At 39.8% G+C, this 26,627-nt stretch overlaps 1 protein-coding gene across 1 annotated transcript in view; it reads right to left on the reverse strand.

The window, feature by feature from the left end:
- LOC306841594 (transmembrane protein 132C) overlaps positions 1–26,627 on the reverse strand; it is a 152,748-nt gene that overhangs the window by 16,569 nt on the left and 109,552 nt on the right. Inside the window, exon 5 of the mRNA XM_079371537.1 lies at positions 3,944–4,087. Coding sequence (XP_079227663.1) covers positions 3,944–4,087 — 144 coding nt within the window. The remainder of the gene's footprint in view (positions 1–3,943; positions 4,088–26,627) is intronic.

Here is a 26,627-nt window from a genome sequence, read left to right on the forward strand (position 1 = left end):
AAACCAGGAAATTAACAACTCAGCAGACAGATACAATCCACGGAAGATATGAGCGATGGGAGTAGGGAGCATGAAGGTGGGGTGAGCCTGTCTCTGGCTTGTACACAGAGTTGGCCTGACATGAGCAATTAAGCCGCTCAGGCTCCTCTGCATAAGCTGCATCACTCACTTCAATGCAAGAGGAAAGGCAGTAAATATTCTAATAGCCCTGCTCTGTGGAATAAGAGTGGTTAAAGGAGCCCACACAGAGCCTGACCTTGAGAAAGCTTGGCTCATTGTTAACATGGAGACGGAGGATTTGCTCTGGAAACTCATCAACTCAAAAGTACATTTGTACTGAAATGACACAGTCTAAAAAGACAAAATACGTTTTTATGGCCACTATAAATATAAAAAAGTAGGCAAATAACAAATTGAATTTATTTATTAAGTTTTTTTTATCCTACAAGTTACAGTCTCACACACACCTTTAGGAACAACTCGGGGCTCAGTGACTTGTCCAAGGACACATAGGGCCTGATTTACTAAGATTCCAATGAAAGACTACTGAATTACATGTTCACTCCAAAAGAACCTGAGCAATACAGCTTGTCATTAGGCATTTTGCCGGTGATTTACTAAGAATATTTGCATGGATGATAATAGGTGAAATCTTGTGGAGGTGGTATTATTTAAGTCAGGCTTTTACATGTTCCCCTGATTTACGTCACAGAGAGTTTGGATGGAAAGCAGGATGACTGCAAGCGTAAAATAGGTATTAGTGGGAGAGGCTAATAAACGTCCAGTATTTTGGAGTTATTGCAGATGAAGCTGAATATAACACAAAGAACATTTGATTTAAAAGAAAACCTCAGCATTAAACATGCCCCCTTTTTTCTTACGTCCATCATTTGAATGAATTGTCAAACATTGCGCTGGATGTGCTAGGAACAGAATGTGTTCAGCGCTGTGTCGGATCGAACATAAATGCTCTGGCAAAGAGGTATCGAAGACGTGAGTACAAGCAGTAGTGATGTCTCCCAATCCAAGCGTCCTACAGCGTAGCAGCACGGGGCTGTTAGGAGAGAACTAGAGAGACGAGCAATCGGAGAAAAAGGAAATCCTCAATTTAAAATGTATTGTTGGCAAAAAGAGGGAGGGGAAAATAGAAAGTCATAAATGTCAATGTTGAAATTCTTTAGAATGCAGAGTCTGTGATTGTTCAGATATATCAGTTTAATCATGGTGTTTCTCTTTAACTATTATTGAAGCAAAATAAAAAGTAAATGCACGTCATTTGCCTTCTTTCATTGAGCCTGTGTCTCCTCCTAACTGAAGCCTGTTGTGCGTAACACTGGGCTCCTGGATTAACACTTTCCTTTCAAAGGTGTTAAATTCAGACACCGTTATAATCACCACCATTTTTACCACGCTTGGTAAATCACAATACGTGTACAAACTTCACTTCTTTATACATTTTCTCCTCCCAGTATTTTGCACTCTCAAACTACATATACACTAAGGCAAACGTCCTAAAAGGATGTGTTGTTTTCAGAAATGTTATGCATTTGTTAACAAGGAAATTTAAGAGATAAAAAAAACAAGAAAAAACATCTTTACTGCCACAAATTAAAGTCACTGAGGCAGAGAGAAGAGGAAGACAAATTCTTTGAGTTCATGTGTTTTTACAGAAGCAGCTTGACATTTGAGAAAGTGTTTCCTGGCGTGGGGACGGTAAAGAAAACAGCATATATGTCCATTGTGGATTGGCTCTGAACAAAAAAAGAAATTGACAGTCGAAATTGCTTTTGAGCTCTTGTTGAGCCGGCTCCTTGAGATGGGATGTTGGAAATGTTTGCAAAGTCTTCAAAGGTGAATGAGTTGAGCTGCTGAGTTTCCTGCTCTTGTTGGTGTCTATTGACTGGACCTTACCTGGTGTCTATTGACTGGACCTTACCTGGTGTCTATTGACTGGACCTTACCTGGTGTCTATTGACTGGACCTTACCTGGTGTCTATTGACTGGACCTTACCTGGTGTCTATTGACTGGACCTTACCTGGTGTCTATTGACTGGACCTTACCTGGTGTCTATTGACTGGACCTTACCTGGGACCTAAGGTTGGCCTGTTTGAAATACTACAGGCTACAATTGATGTTCTTAAGTCCCTTTTTTCCTTGGAACTATGGAAGATGCTTCATTCAATTAGAAGCTAATATCTGCTGAGATGCTTTATTTTGCCTGTTAGGTAGTAACTAGTTTTTATATGCTTCCATTTTCAATGAGTTGAGGGAACCTGCAGAGTTGTTGCGTATAAATTGTTTTTATAAAAATATTGATTTAGGTCGCTCGGTGACTGCAGCTCAAAAATGGATCTGGAACAAGATTGTTGTTATACATTTGATGAGCAATTTCCTAGTACCAACTACTGTCCCTCTGCTGAAAACAGTCTCTTAACAAGGCTCCATGCATTGCTTTCTCTGGGTGAACAGGATTAGTTGTCCAACCTTAAGATTTTAGAGACAGAGTGGTGGCTGTTTAAATAGGACTATGATTTAATGTCCTTGTAGATCACACTTAACCATCTCTTATGTCACATATTAGACAAAGTTGAACTGGACTGTCATGGTAAGGTATACTTCTCCACTATGATGTTTGATTTTGCTTTATTATTACTTTAGTTTGATCTGCAGCATCTTACTCCTTTTTCTGATCTAGCAGGAAGATTAGCTGGGTGCTAATTATATAGAAAACTGGAAATGACCACAGACAGTGGGATTCTTTTCTACTTACTGAGACTTTTTTAGTGTGGCTTTTTTATGACTTTATTTAGATAGGACAGTGGATAGATTCAGAAACCAGGGGCCAAGAGAGTGGGAATGACTTGCAGAAAAGGAGCCGCATATCCGACTCGAACCCTGGCTGCACTCTATGAGTATAAGGCCTCTGTACATGGGACAAACAAACTAACCCCATGGCCAACCTGGGACTTACAGGGATCTAAATGAGTCATTGGGATTCTCCTCAGGAGCTGTTCTTATTTGCAGAGCAAAGTCGACAGATATCAGAACTCAACTTAAGGGGCCTTTTTCTTTAAAATCCTGCTGTGCCTCATGCCCCAGGTTTGAAAGGGGCTCTAAAAATAAAGGAAAATTTGAGCAACCTGTCAACAGTCAGTTCACATCAAACACACACTTTCATGTTGTTTGATGGTGTTTGTTTATCCTTTCTGGAGGATTTATATAGATGAGCTAAACATAGAAACATCTTCTCATCTATCTTTTGCAAAAGCCTTACTGCTCTGTTTACGAAGCTTCTGCATTGGAAAAAAGTGTCAGTCATTGAATGTACATATTTATCTTTTACTTGACTTTAACAAGCTAGTACAGTTGAGTTGGTATATATCTCACACTGACTTTCAGGTCAGGTGAAGTCTTGCACAAAAAAAAGGGACGCGGCAACTATCTAAAATACTGTGGTGCCAGTCAAACCTCTGGAGTGATTGTAGAAATAAATCATGCAACTGTGGCTCCATACAGATCTGACTTAGACTTTGTCTGTGTAGAGCGCTAAGGCTCAAGAAAACTCTCAACTCTGGCCATCATGTAAGCCATCATGTAACACTTCAATTTTCAAACAAAGCAATGTGTAAAAATATGTTTTTCTCTAATACATGATTAATTTCCTAGGTCTCCACTTAGGTTTTTAATACAAAAAGCAGATGCTAAAAAACAATATGCAAAGGCTTGTTTCTACAAGAGCCTTAAGGCACACATGCACCTACACATTTTATTTAGTCAAGATCTCAAGAATACATCTGACATTAACTCACTGTCATGGGTAAAACCACAGCACTGATGTCTCAAGATTACAAGATAAGTTAAATGTGATCAGAAAGAAAACAAGAGCCAATTAAATGTGTTCCCTTTGCTTCTGTACATTTCTCTTTCATTAATCTCACTGACCTTAACCACATCTTCGTCAGTAGAGCGACACTTGACGGCATCAGAGACATCAGTAACGGAGGCATCTACTCCGATGGTCACTACTTTTACTGGGACAGCCACCGTCTTTCCTGTCAGCACAGCTGTGTTCAAAATCTGAGAGTCCTAGAGAAAGAAGGAGATAGAGAGAGACATCAGTACAACAATGGTCAGAGGCCTAAGAAATGTATAATGTAGTCTAAGAAAAACAGTCAAACTAGCTCAGAAAAAAAGTAAGTATAAACTCAAGAGGTTTGAGCAATCACCACTTAATTGGTCGTTATAATCACTATGAAATCAGAAACCCCCCCTTGGTGAACTTCTAATAACTGATGGTGAGTTTAAGTACCAAAGATTACATGTGTTTGCCATAACAGTGGTCTGTGACAGCTCCAGTTTTATATTTTAACTTTCAGTTCAGATGTTTTCAGTTTTTAAAGATGTTTGCATAGTTCATAATCTTTTAGTGTTGTAGTCTACACTGAGAGACCAAAACAGACCCTAGACAAGAGTGTTCTGAGTCTGAAACAAGACCAAGACACTTAGGGATCGAGACTATAAATATCACTAAAAAATCATCATCTGGTGTGCAAAGGGTGTGTCAATTACTTAGATCTTAACTGGGCGATAAAAATCACATAAGACATAAAAGGGTTAATTTTAATATCATATATATTATTTTTTCAATCACAGTAATGGCTTGGAAAAATCAGTGATGGTCTTGATTTAACCCTCCTGTTGTCCTCATTTTCTGTATACACCCTGCGTCCTCCGGGTCAAAATGACCCGTCTTCACTAAACCCCTAATATAAGCATCTTAATTGAATTTAAACAGCAAATTTCAAATTGCTTGAAGAAACAACTTGTCATTCACCACAAAATGTGTGAATACCTGAGTTTTCCCTCTTCACTTCATTTCTATAGCTTAAGAAAAGATGTGCAAAAAGGAGTTTTGAATGCATTTTTATTCATCCCAATGACTCAGTTTCTTTCTTTTCTTTCTCCAGTGAACAATTTAAGAGAAGGTACAATACAAAAATATGAAAAATAACATAACCCATTCAACTAATTGGCACATGTAGGGCAGTATGCAAGTGTGCAGCCGTTGCAGATATATTTCTTACACCTGCAGCACACAGTATGTGTTTTACAGTCCTTCTTTTGAGGGCAGAACTGATGTCTCTTCCTCTTACTTGCCCCAGCTGGGGAAGTGGCTGTGGTAGATGGATCCTCAGGTTGATCAGGAGCTCCTGCACTCTGAATAGCTTTCACAACTGCTGCTGAGGCTTCTGTGTGGGGCTTCCTTCTTTCAATGAGTGGAATTACAAGTGCCTTTCCAAGCTGCTCCAGGAACAACCTCCTCTTGTTCTGCTTACGAGACATCCAGGTTGGGTTGATCTCTCTCCAAATCACAAAGGCATTGTGGGAGGAAAGATCAATGATGTTGTGGAAGATGACAAGGGGCCAGCGGGCAGTCATCCTTCTGCAGCTGTATGTTCCAATCACCTTATCTAGGTTGTCCACACCTCCCTTGTTGCGGTTGTAGTCTAGGATGATGACTGGCTTCCTGTCCTCACGATCACTAACGTCACTGTCTGTGTGCAGTGTGCTCAGAAGAACTACATTCTTGTTTTTCTTTGGGAGGTAAGAAACTAGAGTGGTGGTGGGCGTGAAGGCAAACTTTGATGAGAAAACCTCTCTCTCCTTTGACGCAAGCAGTGCAGGTGGGAGCTCAGGCTTGTTCTTTCGAACTGTACCAACCATGGTGATCTTCCTCTTCAGGAGCTGCTGTCCGAGTTCATAAGATGTGAAGAAATTGTCACGTGAGATTGTGACCCCTCAGTCCCTCTGTCACATCAAGCACAACTCGCATCCCCTGGTTCTTCTCTGGGCATCCACTGGTCGGCTTCCCAGTATAGACTTGCATTTTCCAAGCATAGCTTGATTTGGCATCGCAAGCCACCCATGGCTTGATCCCATATTTTGCTGGCTTGCTGGGCATATACTGCCGGAAAGAACAACAACCTTTGGACAGAAGACATTAGCATCAGTGATTAGTATCAGTGTCACAGAAAACAGTCAGACAAATCAATAGTGAAAATCACTTTTATTACAAATATGAAAATAGATTACCTCTAAATGGAACCAGTTGCTCATCCACTGTTACGTCAGGCCCTGGATTGTAGAGGTAGGGCAGCCGCTCCACCCACTTGTCCCAGACCTCTCTCATGGCTGCAAGTTTGTCTGTCACACGTCTTGCTGGTCTTGACTCATGGTCATCAAATCGTAGCAGTCTTGAGTAGGTATGAAAGAGTTTGAGTGGCATTGTGGCTTGGAAAATTGGCCTTCCACTCTCTGCATCCCATAGACTAGCTTCAGCCTCACCTCGGGACCTGTATACACCGGCTAAGATTAGCAGCCCTAAGTAGGCTTGCAGGTCAGTCTCATCCATCTTTTTCCAGCTGTCTCCATATTTGCGAAAACCCTCCAGATTTGTCATCTACAGGATTATTTTTTCTATTGCTGGTGTGATAAACAGGTAGAATGTAGAGACAATGTCATGGGCATACCTTGTGGGTCCTGGGGTCATCTTTATGATGTTTTGTTCTGCATGCCTGCCGTGTTGGTCATATGCTGCTGAGGACCATGTTATTTTGCCATTTTTTGAAAGGAAAGTCTCTCTTTCAGCTTCAGGGTTTTCTTCTTCTTCTGAAGATGATTCATCATGCTCTGGGTTGTATTCCTCCCCATCTTCTTCTGATACATCCTCCACTTCCTCTTCTGAATCAGAGTTGTCTTGCTGGACATCTGAAAAAATCAGCTCTAGAGCCTCTTCAACGCTATAACGCTCACTCATGGCTTCAGCACAGACAGAATTCGGGGCCCTGTCATCTGCAGCACCTTTATAATCTCTGGAAATCCACAGAAAAAGAACTCTGCAGTCTGCGAGAACGCCTTTGTGTTGTTTACTTCTGCTACTGTCTTGTTCACGTTTACTACTAATTGATCTGAGACTGATCAAAGGCACTGCAGTCCGCGAGAAGACCACATGATTTGTCTTGTTTACTTCTGCTACTGATTGACTAAAACATCTAAAACATTGTAACATTCTGTGGTGTGTAAATAACTCTGTGATTTCAACTCTTTTTGCCTCACGGGTCATTTTGACCCGAAGACCACCTTTGTACCTTTTTTTGTACAGCTTACATGGAAATGTGAATAAAAGCAACATTTCACTACTGTTGGTGCCAATCTAGGAAAAGTCATAAAATTTCAAGTTAAAAAAATATCGTTTAGGGGATTTTTTTTTTGTTTTTTAACACAGTGGCGGGTCATTTTGACCCGAGGACAACAGGAGGGTTAAATTCCGCCCAGTCTAGCCAGCCCTAATGAAAAGGCTTTCAATTCCAAGACAAAACAGGAACCTTCAAAAAGTGGCCTCGAGACCTTTTTGAGACCAAGACTGATTTTGACTACAACAAAACTATGATCTTTAGCAACTTTAATTGGTCTGTCTGTTTTGTTTTGAGTTTGTTTAGAACTGTCTCTTTCCATTTTTTGCAAGTTTCATGCCTTTAAATTATTCAAGGCTCAGGGAGACATGCACACAAAAACCTCTGGCTCAATATCTTACTGAAAGGACGAGGAAGAAAGCCAGGAGTTTCCTATCAAAAAACTCCTATCTTCTCTTCCACCAATTTGAGCCACTGACCTCTGGGAGGTGCTACAGAGTCCCTCTGTCCACCTGTATGTCTTTAAGAAATCATTTATTCAAAGTGCAGTAAACATCCTTAACCTTGCAACATGACTGATGAGATCGGAACCATGACACAAATCTATTTTTACTATGTCAATGTAGCTGCTATTGACTGTGAATGTTCTTAAATGTTATTACACTGTTTTTATGTATATGGGGAGCCCAAGGCAAATTTCCACCTCTGGTGGATGATAAAGATTTATTCTATTCTAATTTAATGGAAATTACTTTCGGCTGCAAATGCTGTATTGCGTGGCACGCAAAATATACACTTCTATAAAATAAAATATACATAAAAGTAAGGTTGTTTTCTGATTTACTGTTAAATCTGCCAAAGAATTGCTTGTGTGAAAAAATAAACAAATATGTGGTTTCCATAAATATTGTGAATAATTAGATAGATAGATAATTTATTGATCCCGAGGGAAATTCAAGTGCTTTCAAATTCAATTACCAGGATGAAAAAACTGTCTATCCTGCCAGGCTCTTCAGTTAGCTAAATGATGAAAGTAATTTACAAAACGTTGTGGTCGGATGGTCGTTAAAAATTTCTGAAAGGCTGATCAAATTTGATTTTACTTGATTATCAATAGGAGACAAATGAAAAGCTGCAAGATCTTCTTTTCATATTAGAGATGATCTATCCTCTATAACACCAGTGTTTTTCCATTGATCATTTGCTCCTCTGCTCAAACATATCATCAGTAATGTAACATAGAGTCACTGATTGTTTCCAGGATCCAATCCAACTTTAATTCATGTAGTCCTGCATCCACAGTGATTTGAAGGCCCTCTTAGGGTCTCTATGGTTGTGATTAGCCTCCACTTGTGCATTGTGTTACTAATTCACATGACCACTTAAAAGAAATGTTTCATATTCCAGCTTGTTTGAAATACATAGTTAATATTCAGTGACAGTTCTACCTGTACAGTTGGCCTATTATTCACTGGCTTTATAAAAATAAGAATCCACTATACAAGAAAAGTGTGCATCTAATTTAGTCCTCTTCAGAGGACTTCATAGATTAAGGGTTATACATGAATAACAATAAAATAATAATTATTTTAGATTTAGTTTCTAAAAGAAACTCAAAGTGCAGTAAACGACACACACACAATGCTGAGAAAAATGCAAGAAAAAGTTATAAGAAGAACAGATAAATTACACTAAAATAAGACGAGAACAATACTGACCTGCAAAGATCAGAATGAAAAAAAAAAAACTACCAAAGTGAAGTTTAAGTTTTGACACTTAGCTTTACTTAATAGATTAAAAGTTTGCATTGCCGTTTTTTTTTTTTTTTGCTGATTAAAGCTCAGCCGATGGGCCTACATTGTTACACAAATAATGAAGATATTGTGCTGTGTTTGGAAAATGTATTGTCCAACAAGCAAACGTGTATTTACACCAGGAAAGTCCTGTAGTTCGCTTTCTTTGGTCTGGACCAGAGCTATATGGCGCTGGTCTGGACCAAACACAATGTTTCTTTTTTGGTTTGGTGTGATTTGTTTTTACATTGCACTTTTCGCAAGAGGCCCAGAATTCGTAAACAAAACCGCATGTGTGCAAAGATTGTTCAATCATTGAACAAAAAGGTCTGGGGCAGGGAAGGTGGTAATTGCAAAATGAAATCAAACAACTGGTATTCAATATTGTAAGCAACAATTACATCTGTTTAGTAGAGGTACAAAAATATAAAAAAAAAAAAAATAAAAATGTCAGTCTATGTGTGGACAATCAACCAGTGTTATGATAAATATGGTCAAGGATATAAATGAAGTATGTGGCGCATGGGAAAGGAGGAGAATCAGATTGCCGCGTGGAAAATAACAAGAAGTGAAGCGCCAGGAAAACGTTGCTGCAGCTGTTGTCATTTTCATAGTCTGTGTGATTTAAAAGTATTGGAAAATAAAAGAACAGAGCGAAACACCAGTGAAAGTGTCTGAAAGATAGATCGAAGATTTCCTCTGCGTCTTATATCAAAGACGTAGGCAATAGAAACAAACAAGAACACTGTGCTGCTAACCAAACAATGATTTCCCTTAATGCGCGTGCCAACGGGAGCCTGTTATGGCCGTATGATTTTTAAAACTGGGTCGGACTGAGGTCCAGTCGCTTTCACACCTCAAATGAACCATACCGGAGTTCGCTTGGAAGTGAACCAAGACCAAGTTGGTTTCAAACAGACTAAACAAGGTAGGTGTGAATACACCCTCAGTCAATTACCGTAAATTCCGGACTATAAGCCGCTACTTTTTTCTCACACTTCGAGCACTGCGGCTTCTACTCCGGTGCGGCTAATGCATGGATTTTTTATGGGGGACAATGAGCTTCTGCCGCAAAAACATTTGACTTCGTCACGTCGGATCTTAATATCAGTCATTTTGCGCTTCATGCACGCACCCTCATCATGGAAAACACACGGAGAAATACATATGATGCAGCTTTCAAGTTAAAGGCGATCGACCTGGCTGTCAAAGAAGCTAACAGAGCTGCTGCACGTTAAGATGACACTGACAGCGACAACAGAGACTGAGGAAGTGAGTAATGAAGTCATTCTGAGGCAGTGAATGGATGGACTTTTTCTTGTGAAATATATTACGGTCATCTTTTTCATCAGCCGTGTTACAGACACCGTCGGCTAGGCTTCGTATTGTAACTGTTCATGTTGTAAAGTCAGTAGTTGATAATGTGTTCATAATTCCGATTATGTGGAGAGTCAGTGAATGCACCAGCGAGAACGTGTTGAGTGGCTGTATGAGAGAACGCTGGGGGAGAGAGTTGGATTGTTACGACAAGTTGTGGTTTTGTTCTCTGCTGTAAACGGCGTGGTCACGGCCGACAGTGATCGGGTTATTAAGTTATTATTTGAACGCTCTCGTCGTCCTTTCCGTACGGACGCTACAGTATTTGCGGATGTTACCGGTAGCCTACGTCTGTGTAAATAGCTCTTGTTATAGCGTGGACACCTGCGGCTTATAATCAAGTGCGGCTTATATATGTACAAATACATTAATTTACCTATTTTTAGCCGGTGCGGCTTATATCCAGGTGCGCTCAATAGTACGGAATTTACGGTAGTTATATTATTTGATCTATAATGCTCATCCACACAGATAAGCTGTAGAGATATGGCTGTTGTGTTAGTTGTCTGGCTGTTTAATATTTATTCATGTAGCCAAAGAATAAAAGGATTACATCATAATTGAAAAAAATGTTTTGTCTACAAAGATAGATTAAGCACTGGATAAAGCAAATAGTTATTTTGTAGAACAGAATAATGTTTTTTTTTTTTATCTATTTGATATTGGAACCTAAATTGCCATCAGTTAGCAACCAGTGGTATAAATTAGCACATGCCAGCCAATCAGCTATAACTAGATGATAGATAGATAGATAGATAGATACTTTATTGATTCAGGCTACATGAGAAAGAAACACAAATTCTGCAATTTTCCCTGGACTGTAGGTACTTTTAGAGACCTGGGTGGTTCAGACAGCTCTGGTTCTTTAAATTTGATGGCATGGCTTCATAGCTCTGAACATGAATCTTAACCTTTCATTAAACATATTCACACACCAGGATTGTCACAGGAGGTAATTGGGGCCAATTAAGTAAAGTTTGAGCTAACCATTGCTTTATAAAGTCCCACTGCATTGTCCCTTCCGCTTATTCAACCCAAAGACAATGCACAGTGCTCTATGGAAAAATACAGGCAGCACATTAAAAAGCTGCACTTAGGTCGGATTTAAGCCAACTTCTCACAACTGAGGCGTCTTGCTATTCAGGAACTGAATTGACTGTGGCTCATTGTACAGCATTACAAAAAGTATCCTATTATAAGCTAAGTTTTTATCCAACTATAGGGAAATTCTTACACAAAAGACCAGCTCTGATTTTTTTTTCATTTCTATAGACACAGGTCCCAAGATACCCCCCCCCCCCCCCCCCCTTGCTCTTTAATGAACTTGTAGCTCTTCAGACAATTCAAAGCTATTCTACTGAGGGAAATGCCATTATTTTCCTTTTCACAGAGAAATCTAACTGTAGACAGATGCCTGTTGAATAAAACGTCACATTCATTTAAAGTAATATTAATGAACCTGACAAGCGACCAGTCTACAGTGTCTGACTTCCTGTCTTTATCTGTATGTGTATACCACTGTCACCATGGAGGAACTCAAGATTTGTTTACCACTCTATAAACAGAAAGTCTAAAGAATCCCTGTGTTTGTGAGCTTGTGAATAAAAGGTATTAAAATAAATGTGGTTGAAAGGAGACTGGTCGTTATAGGCATCAATTACTGAGACCATTCAGCTCTGGATTGAAATGATTATTAGTTGAGCCAAGAGATACCAATGAATCACAAAAAAACCACTTAATCTTCAAAAGACTTTTCATTACAATTTTATAGACTGTGACAGTGTTATATAGCAATATAAACCCCTCTCTTTCCGTGCCACTGCATGACTTTGATTCAATTCCCCTTAAAATTGAGAGTTGCTGTAAATTAATTCTGTGTCTGGTGGGAGTCCTCCATTTCCAGAGGGTCATCTATAATACATGATGGGGTAAATGGCTGGGACCTGGTGAAAGCAGAGGCTAATGTTAGATTACAGCAGCTGGAGATGACCCAGCAGCAGGCTGAGAGCTGCAGAGAGCAGGGCATGGCCGTAATAGGCCACAGCGGGATCTCACTGTGACACACATTCACATACAGACAACACAATTAAACACCCAATGGAGACCAGCAAAGTACATCTGCAGCATTCCTCAGTAATCTTACAGTATGAAAGAGGAAACAGCAGTATCTGGGCATGTGTAACTGGGGAAATCAAAAGATGAACCTTTTAATTATGGGCATTTGAACGTTGAATTTTTTGTTACTTTTGCAGTGGATTTACGAGAGACCGTATGAGAGTGCTAGTTTTGTTAAAAGACTGCTAACAAACTAAAAGGCTATTTTCTTTACGTTAATCATATTTGTGTACATCTCTTTGTGTCTTCCTTTGACATGTATTATTTTTCTCCTCTCCAGTAAGTCTGAACAATAAGATAGAAATGTAAAAAAGACAACTGTACAATATACAAATGCTTTTATTCATTTTTTAAAGAGATATCTCTGCATGCAGTTTACTTTTTAGTTCATTTGATTGTCAGCTGTTGACTCTGGTGTTTTTTCTTTATTTACCAGTCGATCTGCCACCCTTCAGTCTCACAGATAGCAGTCTTTTTGTTCAATAATCTGTGGAAGAACTGCCTGTCTGCTTTATCACGGATCTCTCTGTTAGCATTCAGCTCGATGCTGTGGCTGGTAATGTGCTCTGGGCCGTAATTTCTGCCTGTGTCTCGCTTGGATCTGAAAATAAGTGAGATTTATGGTGTCAGCCTGAATGACATGGGCAGCATGAGAAGTAGAGGAGCTGCCCATGCTGGTGCTGCGATTAGCCTCTGCTGCTAACACATCCACATCCTGATCCTAGTGTCCTGGTTATGGCAACAAATGAACAGGTCAAGCACAGCGGTGAGTTGGGGATTTTTGGGCCTGCATTATTCATGGTGCAGTAAGGAGAGGGGAAGGCAGTAAATAGTGTATAGAGGTTTGGCCTGTACTCATATAAGGATGTCTGGGAACATAAAAGCTGTTAAGATGCACCCAAAAGCAGAAGTCAAGGTAATGAAATGATACACTAATCTGGTATTTTCACTACCAGGTACTTTTTTTTATCTTTCATGTAATTTCAAGAGAAAATGCAAGGCAGAATGAAACACACGGACAGTAAACAAACTTGTATGATGAATTGAATATTCATAGTTCTGATAAACATTTACATCCCTTGGTGATAAAGTATGCTGAAGAGCAAGGAAAGTGAAATTTGGGCATAGTAAATTATATGCTGTAGACATTAAACGCCACTCATACAGAGTCCTGAAGCTATTAAGCAGACTAAAAGAGACATGTCCTTTCATCAGTTCCTCTCCCCACATTGTGCGACGCTCAATGTGGCACTTCCTCCCTTCTATTCCAGTGGGCGTTTAATTGGCTAGAAGCGAGAAACATGGAGGAGAGTGGGAATAAAGGCCTTGGTAGCACCATGCAGAGCGATACATCACCACATGACAGCGCATTGAAGTGGTGGGATGGTTGTGAAGCCAGCACACTGCCTTTTAATGAGGGTCTCTCTCTTTCTCCGGTCTCTTCTCTTCCCACTCTTCCTCATCCAAGAATGAGCCAGTTCCCCCCCTTGTCTTCCCTCTCCAGTCTTCTTCTTTTCTTCCTGGCTGACTGGCTGCAGTACATGGCACACGAAGACCTGTCTTTAGCACGTGGCAATGGCCTCAATGAGGCACATGCTGGTCAGAGACCTGATCTTCAAATTACTGCTGGCCATTACTGGTAGGTAGAAGAATTACTTGATGGCTTCTTCGATAATCGATGGCAGATCGATGGATCTGCTTTGGAAAGTTTAAACGAAAAGGTAATGGGAGATCATGGTGAGGATCATGTGGACAGAATGAAAGGGTGCCTTTGAATTAGCAAGCATTGTAAGGCCATGTCAGGAGGTCTGTCGTTCATTAATGAACATTATGGAAAAGACACTTCAATCAGTGTCAAAGAACATAGCGGAACTCAACCACACATAAGTGGTGATATGTCAAAGATTTGAATTGTAAGTTGGAGGCCGCTATAGACTGTTTAAGATTAAAGCTCATGGCAAATTAGTGGGTATAACTCTATATCAACGGGCAGTCCCTGTGAAGTGATTGGCACAAGACTGACCTCCTTTCAATTGGTCTTTGCCAAGGTATATACTCATAAAAAAGGCAAAGAATTAGTTGAAGATGAGTGTTCAACATCAATTGCTTCTATCAAACTTTGCAATGACATGAACTATGAAGGCGTGTCCAGGTGGTCGAGGGTGGCCCTCAGCCCCTCTGACCTGAGATGAGTTATATTTTCAAACCAACTTGGGAAGTTTGGCAACACCAAACTAGTAGCTTGAATTCTTCTTGTCGGTACCCTCATATTTTCTTTTTGAGTCCCCAAAGAATTAAGTTTGGGAGATTTATATTTTGCAAATCTTTGACTTTTTTTTAATTTTATTTTTTTAAACCTCGCCTTGGGTAAAAACCATAGACTGCATATCAGAGGGGTATCATGTCCTCAACCTCCTGCAGTAGTAAAACAAGATGAAGCAAAAGGGATCAGCAAGAGGAACTGAGCTATTGATGTGAAACCACATTTAACTAAGTGATTAAACCACAAGGATCCATTGGGATGGTACAGTCAAAAGCAGAACAGATTCCTGTGTAACTTTTAAACAGATTCTCACAAGCATAACGAAACTCAGACTGAGTAAAATGTGTAAAATGTAGATGTTGGTGTTATAGATGCCGTAGAGGGGCAAATCCCCCATCCATTAACAGAGAGCAGGGTTTAAGGCCTTTTTTTAACCAATCAGTGGGGGGCACTCCAAATCTTTTCGATTCTCTTGAGATGAAGTGCTGCCCCTGTCCATTCTGTTTTTGAATACCTTAATGTTGTCTTTATTTGGCATAAACCTTTGATAGCAGTCAACGTTGGACATCTGCCTTTCTCTACACATACTAACACTTTTGCTCTCCTAACTCCCTCCCTCCACAAACTTCTAATATGCTTACCATTTTATTTTTCATACAGCATTTTGGATGGGTGTGTCATAAGAATAGTTATACATTTTTGGAAATGATTCTTGTTGAGAGGTAGATTAGATAGTAAATATTTTGCAGTTCAGTCAGACAACTCACATTTGTAATGGTTTGAAATGTTTACTGCAGCTGCAGAATATAGTTTGTGTTTGGCTTCCAGGCTACAACCTCATTATTCCTTGCAGATATATTTTACACACAGAAATTTGAGGAGTGATGAGATGGTATCTCAATTCCCCTTAATCGGAGCTTGTAGGTTTATGCAGGGTTGGTGGTAGTGCTGAAGAGAAGAGAGCAGTACAGATGGCAGAGCAGAGGGAGAGACCAGAAATCTTGAAGCTGAAATCGACCAACAACTGGGAGAAAATGTTTGTCAGGTGATTGTTGTTCATGACCCACGTCAAGTGTGAAATCATTACAGTTCAGGTGGTCTGGCTGTGCTAGCTCAAGGTGGTGAAGCTCCATTCAATAAGTTAGTTCGTTTTTTATTCTGTTTGTTGAAAAATTCTGGGGAAAAAAAAAATACTTGTCTAGAGTTCAGGAGGACTTTATTTCCTGTACTGTCCTTTTAACTCTGGCCAACAAATGGTCCAGCAAATAACCACCTTAAGACCACAACTTGTTTAACAGGAAGCTTGTTTGACCTTAATAAGCTGCTCGCTGCTTCTCTGAGTCTTTGAGGTCGCTCAAAAGGAAAAGACTTAATATCTTTTAAAGCAAATGTAAACATTTGCTTTAAAAGTTGAATTCAATGACTCACTGTTAGCAGGTAAGAATTTTACTTCTGAAAGTCTGACCTGAATTTGACTTTTGATGATCAAGCTAGAATGACTGTGGAAGCAGCATAATAAGACAAAAAACTTCAAAAGACAAAAGCATTGTCCACTGATCCCTCCAGACATTTCACAAAGGAACTTAAAGAAAAAGTCAAGCTGTAAACTCAGAATCTACTAAGCATAGTGAACTCAGAGATGAGATGATGTATGTTGTACTGTTGCTCTTGAACGGTTTATTGACAGTATTGTTGTTTTGGTCACTTTTAAAGTCTCTAAACTGGAAATGATTATTGAGAGAAAAAGATTAACAGGTAAACTCTGAAATTTGTGGAAATAACACAATGCTGACCTGACAAATCCCACCATAAAAAAAAAACACTCTTCCTGATTCCTTTATGAAAAGCATGTATTCTGTTCATCTTCAGTGCATCTCATGTAAACATGAATGTCTGTAATATAAAGGACAATTTTTAGAAACAGTTTGAGGTACAAGATATAGGTAGGTATTATTGATGGCTGGTGCTACAGAGACAGAGCCGCCCTCTGGAGCCCCGTGGCCATGAATTACACCTCATGCTGTGAGAAGGCGCTTGTGAATAAACCATAACTGGACAGGGAAGTACAATATTTTAAGTTTATAGGACGAATTCCCTGCAACTCTCATGAATATGATACCTGTAATACATCTCGATCAGTGGGTCAGGAGGGAGGAGCATGCGTCCCTGATGAATTTTAACAACAGTCACTCAGCTCTGGGAGAATCAAGGTCAGACACCAGGGACACAGCCGGTGCTCCGTTCTTCCCTGCAGATGAGAGAGCTGCGGGGGCTCAGGGAAGGGATGTGCGGGGTGCTTTAACTGATGCTTGCCATGATACAGAAACGTCTCTCCTGTGCCCCTGTTGTTCACCCATTGAGCAAGGGCCCAGAGGCCAAAAGGTGAGGAAACAACCCTGCCTGTGCCCGTCTGCTCAATTTCAGGCCGATATCTATCACACTCAACCGATCGATGAAGAGTTCTTCACCAGCAGCCAGCCATGCCTGCAGGAGATGACCTCCTGATCTCTTTCTGATTTCTTCGCCTGGCTCTGATCGAGATCCATACTGCCAGCTTAACTTGGCTTAGCTTGGCTTAGCTGCCCTCTGGACACATACCTTTCGCAGCAGGCACAAAGGTCAGCCCCGCCGTAGAGTCCATTACTGCTAAAAGAAAAAATACACAAAGTGCTCTGAAACCTATGTGGGCCAGGATTTAAGTCAGAATGGGTAGAACTGGGCCAGAATGTGAAGTGGGATGTTAACAATTACGGGCAGATGTGAGATCTGGACATTTACTGTGTCAGTCTGAGATTGATCCATCAGTCTGGATCCCGCCCTTCACTTTATCCCTCCACTCTTGTCTTCCTGTACAAACTCTTTTCACCATAACTGACAGGTTTAGCAGAACAGACAGTACCACAGTAATGGGGTTGTGGTTCCCAGCATTCAATTAGAGATACAAGAAAAGAAGTGGTTCCAAAGGGTGCAGGTCGTAACAATATTCTAATGGTAAAGCAAAATGAAAGTGTATTAAACATGCATTATGCATTGCATCGTGGGTGACCTTCTGAAAACTGCAGCAGCACAGTAAACAAGTAATTTGACCCGACTGCTAAAGGTGGTTTCAAAATCATTGTTAGAAGGTTAGCTTCATGCTAATGGTGACTGATTTTTTTTAATGTCACAGCACTGGGCACACTTTACAGTTAAAAGGGCGTGCCGAACCAGGTGCATTAAATAGAAGCTTTAACACTGTAAATGCAAAGTGAGGTAATGTAATTGTAATTTCTTAAAGGTAACAACCCATCCTACTCACTTTGAGCTCTTCAATTATTAAAGCACTTCTGTCTTCATGACTGACATTGAAAGAAATATGCAATACACATCATATCTATATCCCCCCCCCCCCCCCCTTATTACCCCACAAAGGATTATTCAGACAACATCAGGTGTTGCTGAAAGCAGTACTTGAAGAGGGGACTTGAGGTGTATCAGGGGCTTTTGCATAAGGCTAGTTTACGCCAAAGAGTCATAAAGAGATGATTTAAAACACTGAGTTGCATCAATATGACTTTAAGGCAACACACTCTTCCTTATGTTTCCTTTAAGAGGTTAAGTGTATACCTTTTGAAAGCATTCATTTCTCCCGAGGATACAAAAGGATGTAGTGAGTTTTCAAGAGCTGGTCAAACATCCATTAAACTGGTAATTGTTCATTATCTGCACCAATTTTTTTTATTGATTTTTCTACATGGATATTAATTTGTAAATCAGTTATGAAAACCTCTAACTACCTCACTTCCAATAAATTCTGTTTCCATTCACTTCCAAACCCCACTATTATATAAAAGTCAACCTGAGCAAGACCATACCCTCTACTGTACAATCTCTAGTAGATTGAACTTTTCTAAATAATGATGTCCCCAAATCTGTTGACTTTGAAAAAAGCTCATGTTTGGGCAATTTTTTGACAATACCAGTTAATGTTACCTCCAGTTCATTATCAATGGAATAAACTAATTAACTGTTTTCCTTTATTGATGTCAAGTTTTTGATTAATGGTGCCCAGGCTCTGGTGTTTATGTATAAAAGATGTTAGTATCTAAAGTTGATACAGCAACACAGATTAAACGTCATATTAACATTAAACCTTTATTTGTCTGCATTATTGTGCTTTTGTTATGATATAAAACATTATGATAAAGTAATTTAAATAAAGAATAAAACAAAACAGAAAGTAAATTAATCAATAAATTATGACAACCTTTATGACTAAAAGTATTAGTAGTAGTTAAAATGTTAATTTTCAGGGAGCACAATTGTGAAATAGGATTTGATTGAAAGCCAAAACTGTGTTGAATAATGCTGGTGAAACTCTTCCCCCCCCCCCCCTGAACCTCTACATTTTGAGTAAATCAACCACTCTGCTGTTGTGCATGTTTCTGGTTTGAATTTTAATAATGTCTTTTGTCAGTTGACAGCAATCCATCCCCCACTAAACACTTAAATGTTGTTTCAGTAAAAATGTGTCTTACGTTTTAAATCCTGTGATGGCAGAGGGGCAACCGATCATGGGAAAGACCTGCAGCCCCAAGGACTCTGATCGTGTTCTGGACCTGGTCACCATTTGTCACAATCTGTTGTCCTAATTAGCATAACACGGAGAATGCCACACATGCACACTGCGGCAGCCTCAATTAGTGCTTCCACTTAATCATCAGCCCCTAAGCTGTAGTGGGTAATAATGGATTGCTCACTAGGGGTCCATCCATCAGCTGCTTATTGTAAACTGTGTGACTCATGCTACGTGGAAAAATGTGTCTGGCACTTTCTAGCAAGGTGTACGGTCTTCAGATAAACAGCATGAATAATATTACCTGCAGCCGTGCAGCATTTCTGCAGGATTAGCTGGCATACGAGTGCTTATGTCTGTATGTCTAACTGTGTGTTTGATGAATGGATCCCTAGATTTCACTTTCCTGGCAGAGAAGATGTGCATTGCAATGGAGGGAATGAAATCGAAGAGGGTAAAATGAAACATTCATTGGTGGATGTTGATAGATGACTTTATCATGTGAGAGCACAAGTGGCCAGAGAAGGCCGGGGTGATGATGTATTGCTTAACGATACATCGGAGCGGTACGTGAATACAAACGGCCGCTTTCATTTCTCTCTCATCCCTTTGCCCACGAACGCTCATGTGAGTGAGCACAGTTTGGTGTCTCGGGTAGAAGCAGGAAGACGGATGAGTCCTGATATGATGTATGCCCTGTCCTCCTGCTCCTGCTCCATCACCAGGCGTCCACAGCATGGGTAATGATGATGAGGGCAGCCTGGACAGGCGCATATTACTTCACGATGGTGAAAGATAATGGACCAGCCTCCTACTGTGCAGGGGAATCTGCTCAAGCATCCAATTACTGCCTATAAGATCCATCTCGACGTGACCCAAAAAAACACATCGCTCCTTTTTACTTTAAGTGAAATAGAGGATGCCAGTGTGAGGAAGCAGAGGGTGACACAGGGGCAAATTAATCAAAATAGTTAAAATATTAACGTTCGTTTCTTTGGAGAAAGGAGAAATACACACAGAGAAAAGACAGGATGAAAACATTTAGGAAAGCAGGTGAAGAGGAGACAAGCATGGACAGGCGAGCACGATTAAAGTCGACAAGAGTGTTCTGAGGCTTTTCCGCACGCTAAACTTTTGAGTGCTCGTTTCATTTTCTGCTTTTGAAATAATTGCTGCATTTGCAGAAAAGGGGCTTCATGGTTTGAAATTGGTGACAAAGTGGTGAGCTATGCTCTGAGCTCTCCCGAAGCAGGTGGGTCTGTGACAACACGCAGGAGGAGCCCTCTTCAAAGGCAAAGGAAAAAAGGAGAACAAAAGGCTCATCTTTAAAAACGATGTCTCTGCTACCCTAGAGGTGTCACCTGCAGAGACCATCAATTGGCTGTGGAAATGCAATGAAAAAAGCGCTTTTTATAATAATCAATTTCAGCCAGTGCGCAATAACTCACAACGTGCCATGAAAGGGCAGAGAACACGTCTGAGTATCCATTGAAGTAATAGGCCATAAATGTGATCAAACTCACAGTAAGCTTCTCATTACACACACTCATCAGCTTTATTACATCACAACCTTTACATACAGACAATCCTGGATCCTCATTTAGCTGCTGAGGATTATTTCTGGTCAAAACTCAACTACAGAAGCTTTTTCATTATCACAGAATACAGTCAAACTTATTAGACTAATTAAAGCTAATTACAGATGAAAGGACCTTCTTGAGCAAAAGCACAGAGCTGTTGTGTCAACAGATGCCTTCAGCATCCTCTGTGAAGTCCCCCCCCTCTCAACTTGATTAAAAAAAGATCCGAGAATTTCTCTGCACACCCCCCAACCCCCCCCCCCCCGACTCCCACCCTTTCCCCTCTAGCTGGCTCTTCTTTTCCTTTAATCTGTAACCTTCATTTCCTCTCTGTGACTGATAAAGGGGGGAATGGCTGGGTAACTCTCAGCACGATGCAATACGGTACGCCACGACACATCGTGTTGTGTTGTGTTGCAAAGTGACGCAATGCAATGCGCTACACAATACAATAGGTGGCCTAGGGTAAAAAAAATAAATATTCCGTGATAATTGATGTGTTGCAAGATAATCATAGAATAATAAACAATGTTGGGCAGATTGCTAAAACAGTTACTGAGTTACTAACAGAGTTACTGCTTTATTAAAGTAGCTATTTACTTTGGAAAGGAGCTCGTAGTAATAGTAGTAGTAGTCTATTTAGTGGTAGTTGCCATAAATAGACAGGAATAGTGATGACGTATTTTTGTAGGCCAACCTGGCTTTGCCATGGGGTTGAACGAGAATTCGCCTACGGGATTTTTGCATTGGATTTTGGATCGTTGCAGAAAATAAGCTCTGTGGCAAACACGTTTCTGATGCGTAGCTGTTTCGTTCAGCTGGATAATCTTCACAGATGAACATGAAGTTTGAAGCGTTAATGCAGTCGAGAGAAGTAAAAAGCTAACGTTAAGCTACAGGTGAACTAAACCACCGTCAGTTGATTTTGACGTCATTACTGTTATACTTCATCAATTTAATCAGCGATTTTGAAAAGCTAGCAAAACCGTAGCTTAATAAGTTGTTTATTAACCTAATATTTGCAAGAGCACTGAAAAACATGACTAGAGGCTGTAAAGAGGATTAGTGAGAGAGTTTCCAGCGTGATTACGTTTAATGTCTCAGACAACCACTATAGTCTCATTTAGCCACTTGTTAGCAACTGCCATTTTCATCACGTGCAAAAACTTAAAAATTCACAAGTGGGGTCTTAGCTAACGCAGTTTATCTCGTCTAACAAAACGCCAACATCTCTTAAACTTGTGTTAACCACAGACCTTATTTCAGGCATGTAACCACAGACCCATTCAAAATCCCCATTGACTTATAGAGTTTAGAACCCATGGCACTAAAATGCTAACTATCTTTCTGGTTTTAGGAATCATTCCAGTGCCTATAGCATGTCACAGTAACATATTACCTAGTTACCCTTTACTTAGTGGTGTGTTGCCTAGCAATGGGTAAGTAAAAACACTGTTCAATACTAATATCACAAAAGTGAGGAAGAGATTTTTTTTTTTCATGATCAAATAATGTAAAAGTAAGAACTGTCACAATGAAAACCATATTTATTCATATAAAGGGGTTTCACTTTACATACCTTTGAGCTGTGGTGATGTAGTTAAATACAAAAGCAGTAACATAATCACATTCCTTTTTATAACTCCATTGCTCAATATTGTTTGATATTAGCATTGACTGACTGTGATGTAAAACTGCTTTTACTGTTGGTCCCATGGAGGATTCAGTTTTCTGACATGCTCAGCTTGTTACATTTTCTCTTCCGATTTCTTTTTCTACAAGTCAAAGAAACAAGAGAAATCCAGGAATATATATTGGACTTTTTTTTTCCGTCCAGCTTTGAGCAAGAATACCTAATCTGACGTGATGTCAATGTGGCACTGCTTCTTCAGGTTGAGTGTGTTATGTTTAAAGCTTGCCAAAAGACATAAATTGACATTTCTCAGATCTTTTGCTGCACCAATAGTAGACATTTCCTCAGATTTTCACAATACGTCTACAGAATGAAGAAGTGTGCAATTTAAACTGGGAATGGAAAGGATGAGTCAGACAGCAGGTTCATAGCCACGAGGTTAACTTTCAAATCTGCAACACATACACCCAAGGCCAACGTATAGAGATTCTTGTTGTAAGGCTTACATTTCTGGACTTCAAAGTTCAAAAACATTGCTCTCTGTAACCATGTATTCTTTTTTTTTCACTTTTTTATATCTCAGGAAACTTTAGGAAGATTACAGCCAAGTATGTGCAGTATAAGTTGTAAAATTATGGTAGATTCTCTCTGTTTCTGGTTCTGTCTGGCAGACTACTCCTCGAGGTGATATTCCCATATCCCACAAGAGGAATGCCAACTTAATGTAACTAAACATTTACTTCATGACTGCAGGACCCTCCCCTGATCTCGTCAGTGCATGCCATCGTCATATCCATACAGCAAGTCCTGTACATCTTCATCTGGATGACTCTATTATTGTGTCTTCGGTTCTGGGTACACAAACCTGTTTTCTATCCAAATCACTCAGTTTGTTCTCCCTTTGGTGCAGGAAATATTGTCATGGGTGGGGTGACGTGTGTGTGTGTGTGTGTGTGTGTGTGTGTGTGTGTGCGGGCGCATGTGCTCTTATATTACCTTACTTTCTCTTCTCTTACAACGACAAGTGCAGCAGGGGGGAGGGAGAGGAACTTATCTGAGGGCCTTTCATGCCACAGTGATCCCAAGTAATCTAATTCAGTCTTCCTTTTTCTCGCTTGTGTGCTTCTTTCATATTGGTGCATGCAGATTGCAAAAACCTAGTGTGCGTGTGTGTGTGTGTGAGGGTGTCTGCGTGGAAAGGGAAAGGGGGACAGTGGGAGTCAGATGGAGTTAATGAGTTCTGAATGTGTCTGCATGTATAAGTATTTGTGTTGTGTGTTAAGTAGCATAGGCCAGCTGGAGTGCAGTGCACCTTGGGAAGCCTGAGTAGAAGGAAGTATTTGAATGAAGATGAGGCAAAGAAGTGACAAGAATGCGTGCAGCCTTACTGTAAAACTAAAAGAAATAAAATGATTATCAATGTCCCAATCAACCTCTTTTTAACAAAGGTCATATGATGAAAACATTTGAAACGTGAGAATCAAAGGTACACACACATGAGCAATCCTTTTTAATATACTGTATCCACATGATAGCAGCCTGACTCCCTGACAGTCTATCTGCACAGAAAAGCGAATCAAAGGAAAGAAAATCAAGCCTTTCTGTACAAGCATAGCTCGACTTAAGTTTTGGTACACATGAATCGCTATTCATCTTCTCTCCTGAGAGGCGCCTGCCTAAATTATCCTGCTCCTAATTGATTTAGCCAAGTTTAGAATGATTTTTTAAATATCAGGTTAATTGAGATGGATTCTTTTTGCCGACGTGAAAAAAGTGGCATGATTTATCGTGAGCCATTAAGTCCTTTCTTTTATGTAATATGAAGAGAATAGTCAGAATGAAAAAAGCAGGCAGTTTGCATTTGATTGATGCATGCACGTCTTTTTGCAGGCGTGTGTGCTCATTCCAAGATTTCATTATGTAAGTACAACAAAAAGGTTTTCCCTCTGATATGAAAAGCACATCATTGAATTAAGATTTTATATAACGTAGCAATATCAATAGTTAATACTTAACTTTCTTTTATAAGAAAATCTTACAGTATGCACATAAAAAAAAACGCAAATCAACCATGACATTTTTATTTAGGGAAACTTTATATTCCCAAAGCAAGCCAAGAAAGCTGTTGACACATGAATGACATGAGCGAGAGAACTCAAACAATAGTGCAGAATTATACACACAGCATCAATTATCCTGAGAACAGATCAGTGGGTGAGAATGCGCAGCGTTCCTCTGAATCCAGGATCATCCACCCACACTCATTTATCATCTTCTCGGCTACGGGCAATACTTAGAGAGAATAACATTGACAGAACACTGAGGTATGTATCGTGAGCATTGGAGGCACAGGAATAGAAATGAATGCAACTTTTTGTTTGAAATCAGTGCTCGCATGGCAGAACGCCTGTTTCTTCAGTCGACTTGATTGATGTCAGTCATTTTTCCACCTGAATGGTCTTGATCTGAATCAGAGGTAGAGTTCTCGGTGTGGCTGAACAAAGCTGCAGAGATGGGTAACGAGTCGCTCTGTGTGAGGTTCTATAGGAGGAGCTTTGGTTAATCTACACGACAGAGAACCTGCGCTGCTCTCTGAGGGAGACAGATAGCTCGAGGCTCACCCTCAGGCCAGAGCGCAGCTCTCGACCCCATCCCAGGTCTGCTGGGAAATACAGATGTTCTCTTCCTGCTCCTAAACACACTCTGCAGACACACTGCAACAATACAGCTCTGTCCTCTCTGTCATAGCAGCCGTCGTGGTATTCGGATCTGAAAACTAACTTCATGTATACAGTATAATGAGTGAAAGTCAAGCCATCTAAATGGTACGTTTAACACATAGAACCTCTTTCAGACAGTTACTGTGTACATAGTACATGATTGCTGATGTTTTATTTTGTGTAAGAAGAATTAAGATGTTGCAGCTGGTTAGATCCGATTTTTTCAGTGTAGGAGCGTAGTATTATTGAAGCCTTACACGGATCCATACTGCATTTGTTCAGTTTTCCCATGACAACAAGTCATTGCCAGTTGTTTTCCTCAGATCTTGGACAAATTTATCTGCTGCCAAAAATAAAAAGGAAAAGGTGCAATTTACCTTCATAGTGTTTGTAATGGCAGCAGGGCATCATGGTCTGGCCTATCACCGTGTCCAACCTGGTGTATTTGTCTTTTAGATTACTGAAAAACCGTCTCCGTAAATCATCATAAAAAACAGCTTTGTTTTGTCGAGATAGGGAGATAAATTAATCTGGTATAAAAAGAAAACCAGCTTTGCTATCCTAAGATAACGAGAAAAATAGAGATTTGAAGAAAATACCTGAGATCAACTTCTTATCAGCATGTTCCTTAAATGCTTCCTTAAATATACTGTAGGTAAAACATATGTTTTCTTTATTTTATTTATGCTAAATACATTTGATTTCTTTAGAGTGCTTTATCTATGTCCTGTTCTCCAGCCATCCATTATCTATACCACTTTTTACCGTACAGGGTCGCAGGGAGACTAAAGTGGGTCCCAAATATAGCTCTTGTTGGGCGAGAGGCAGGGTAAACCCTGGACTGGTTATTTCCTGCTCTCAGTTTTATTTTGTAGGATTTATTTAAGCAACAAAACCCATTTATAAACAGACAGATGTTGGACTAACATTTACTTCTCTGTCTGTTGTTTTTTGTATCAAAGTTAATTGTGTTTAATATCGCCATGCTGTCTTTTGCAGAAAATCTGTATCTTTAATAGCAAAAAAAGTGTTTAAAAAGTTATCAATTTTCAAGTGCTTTTAGTTTCAGTTGTTGCCTTCTCCTGTTTTATTCCCATGTTTTTTTTATTTTATTGATGAAATTGATCATTTTAATCTCTGTACCATGTGGATTTTTTTCCAAAAATGTTAAATACATTTAAAAAAAAAAAATCATTATTATTATTGCTATTATTAAATGTAGCCCAGACTGACTCTTAAACACTGTTTGTGTTGTGCAAAAGTTATTAAAAGTCATATTTCTGTAGCATCTAACTTCATCATTAATCTGCAAAAAAGCTGCGACAGCGTCTTAAATAAATTCACGTTTGTCCTTCAGGCTGCCACCAGGCATGATTAAAGTGTAGTTCTCAGCCATC

This window comes from Symphodus melops (assembly GCF_947650265.1).
Source record: "Symphodus melops genome assembly, chromosome: 1".
NCBI classification, from domain to species: domain Eukaryota; kingdom Metazoa; phylum Chordata; class Actinopteri; order Labriformes; family Labridae; genus Symphodus; species Symphodus melops.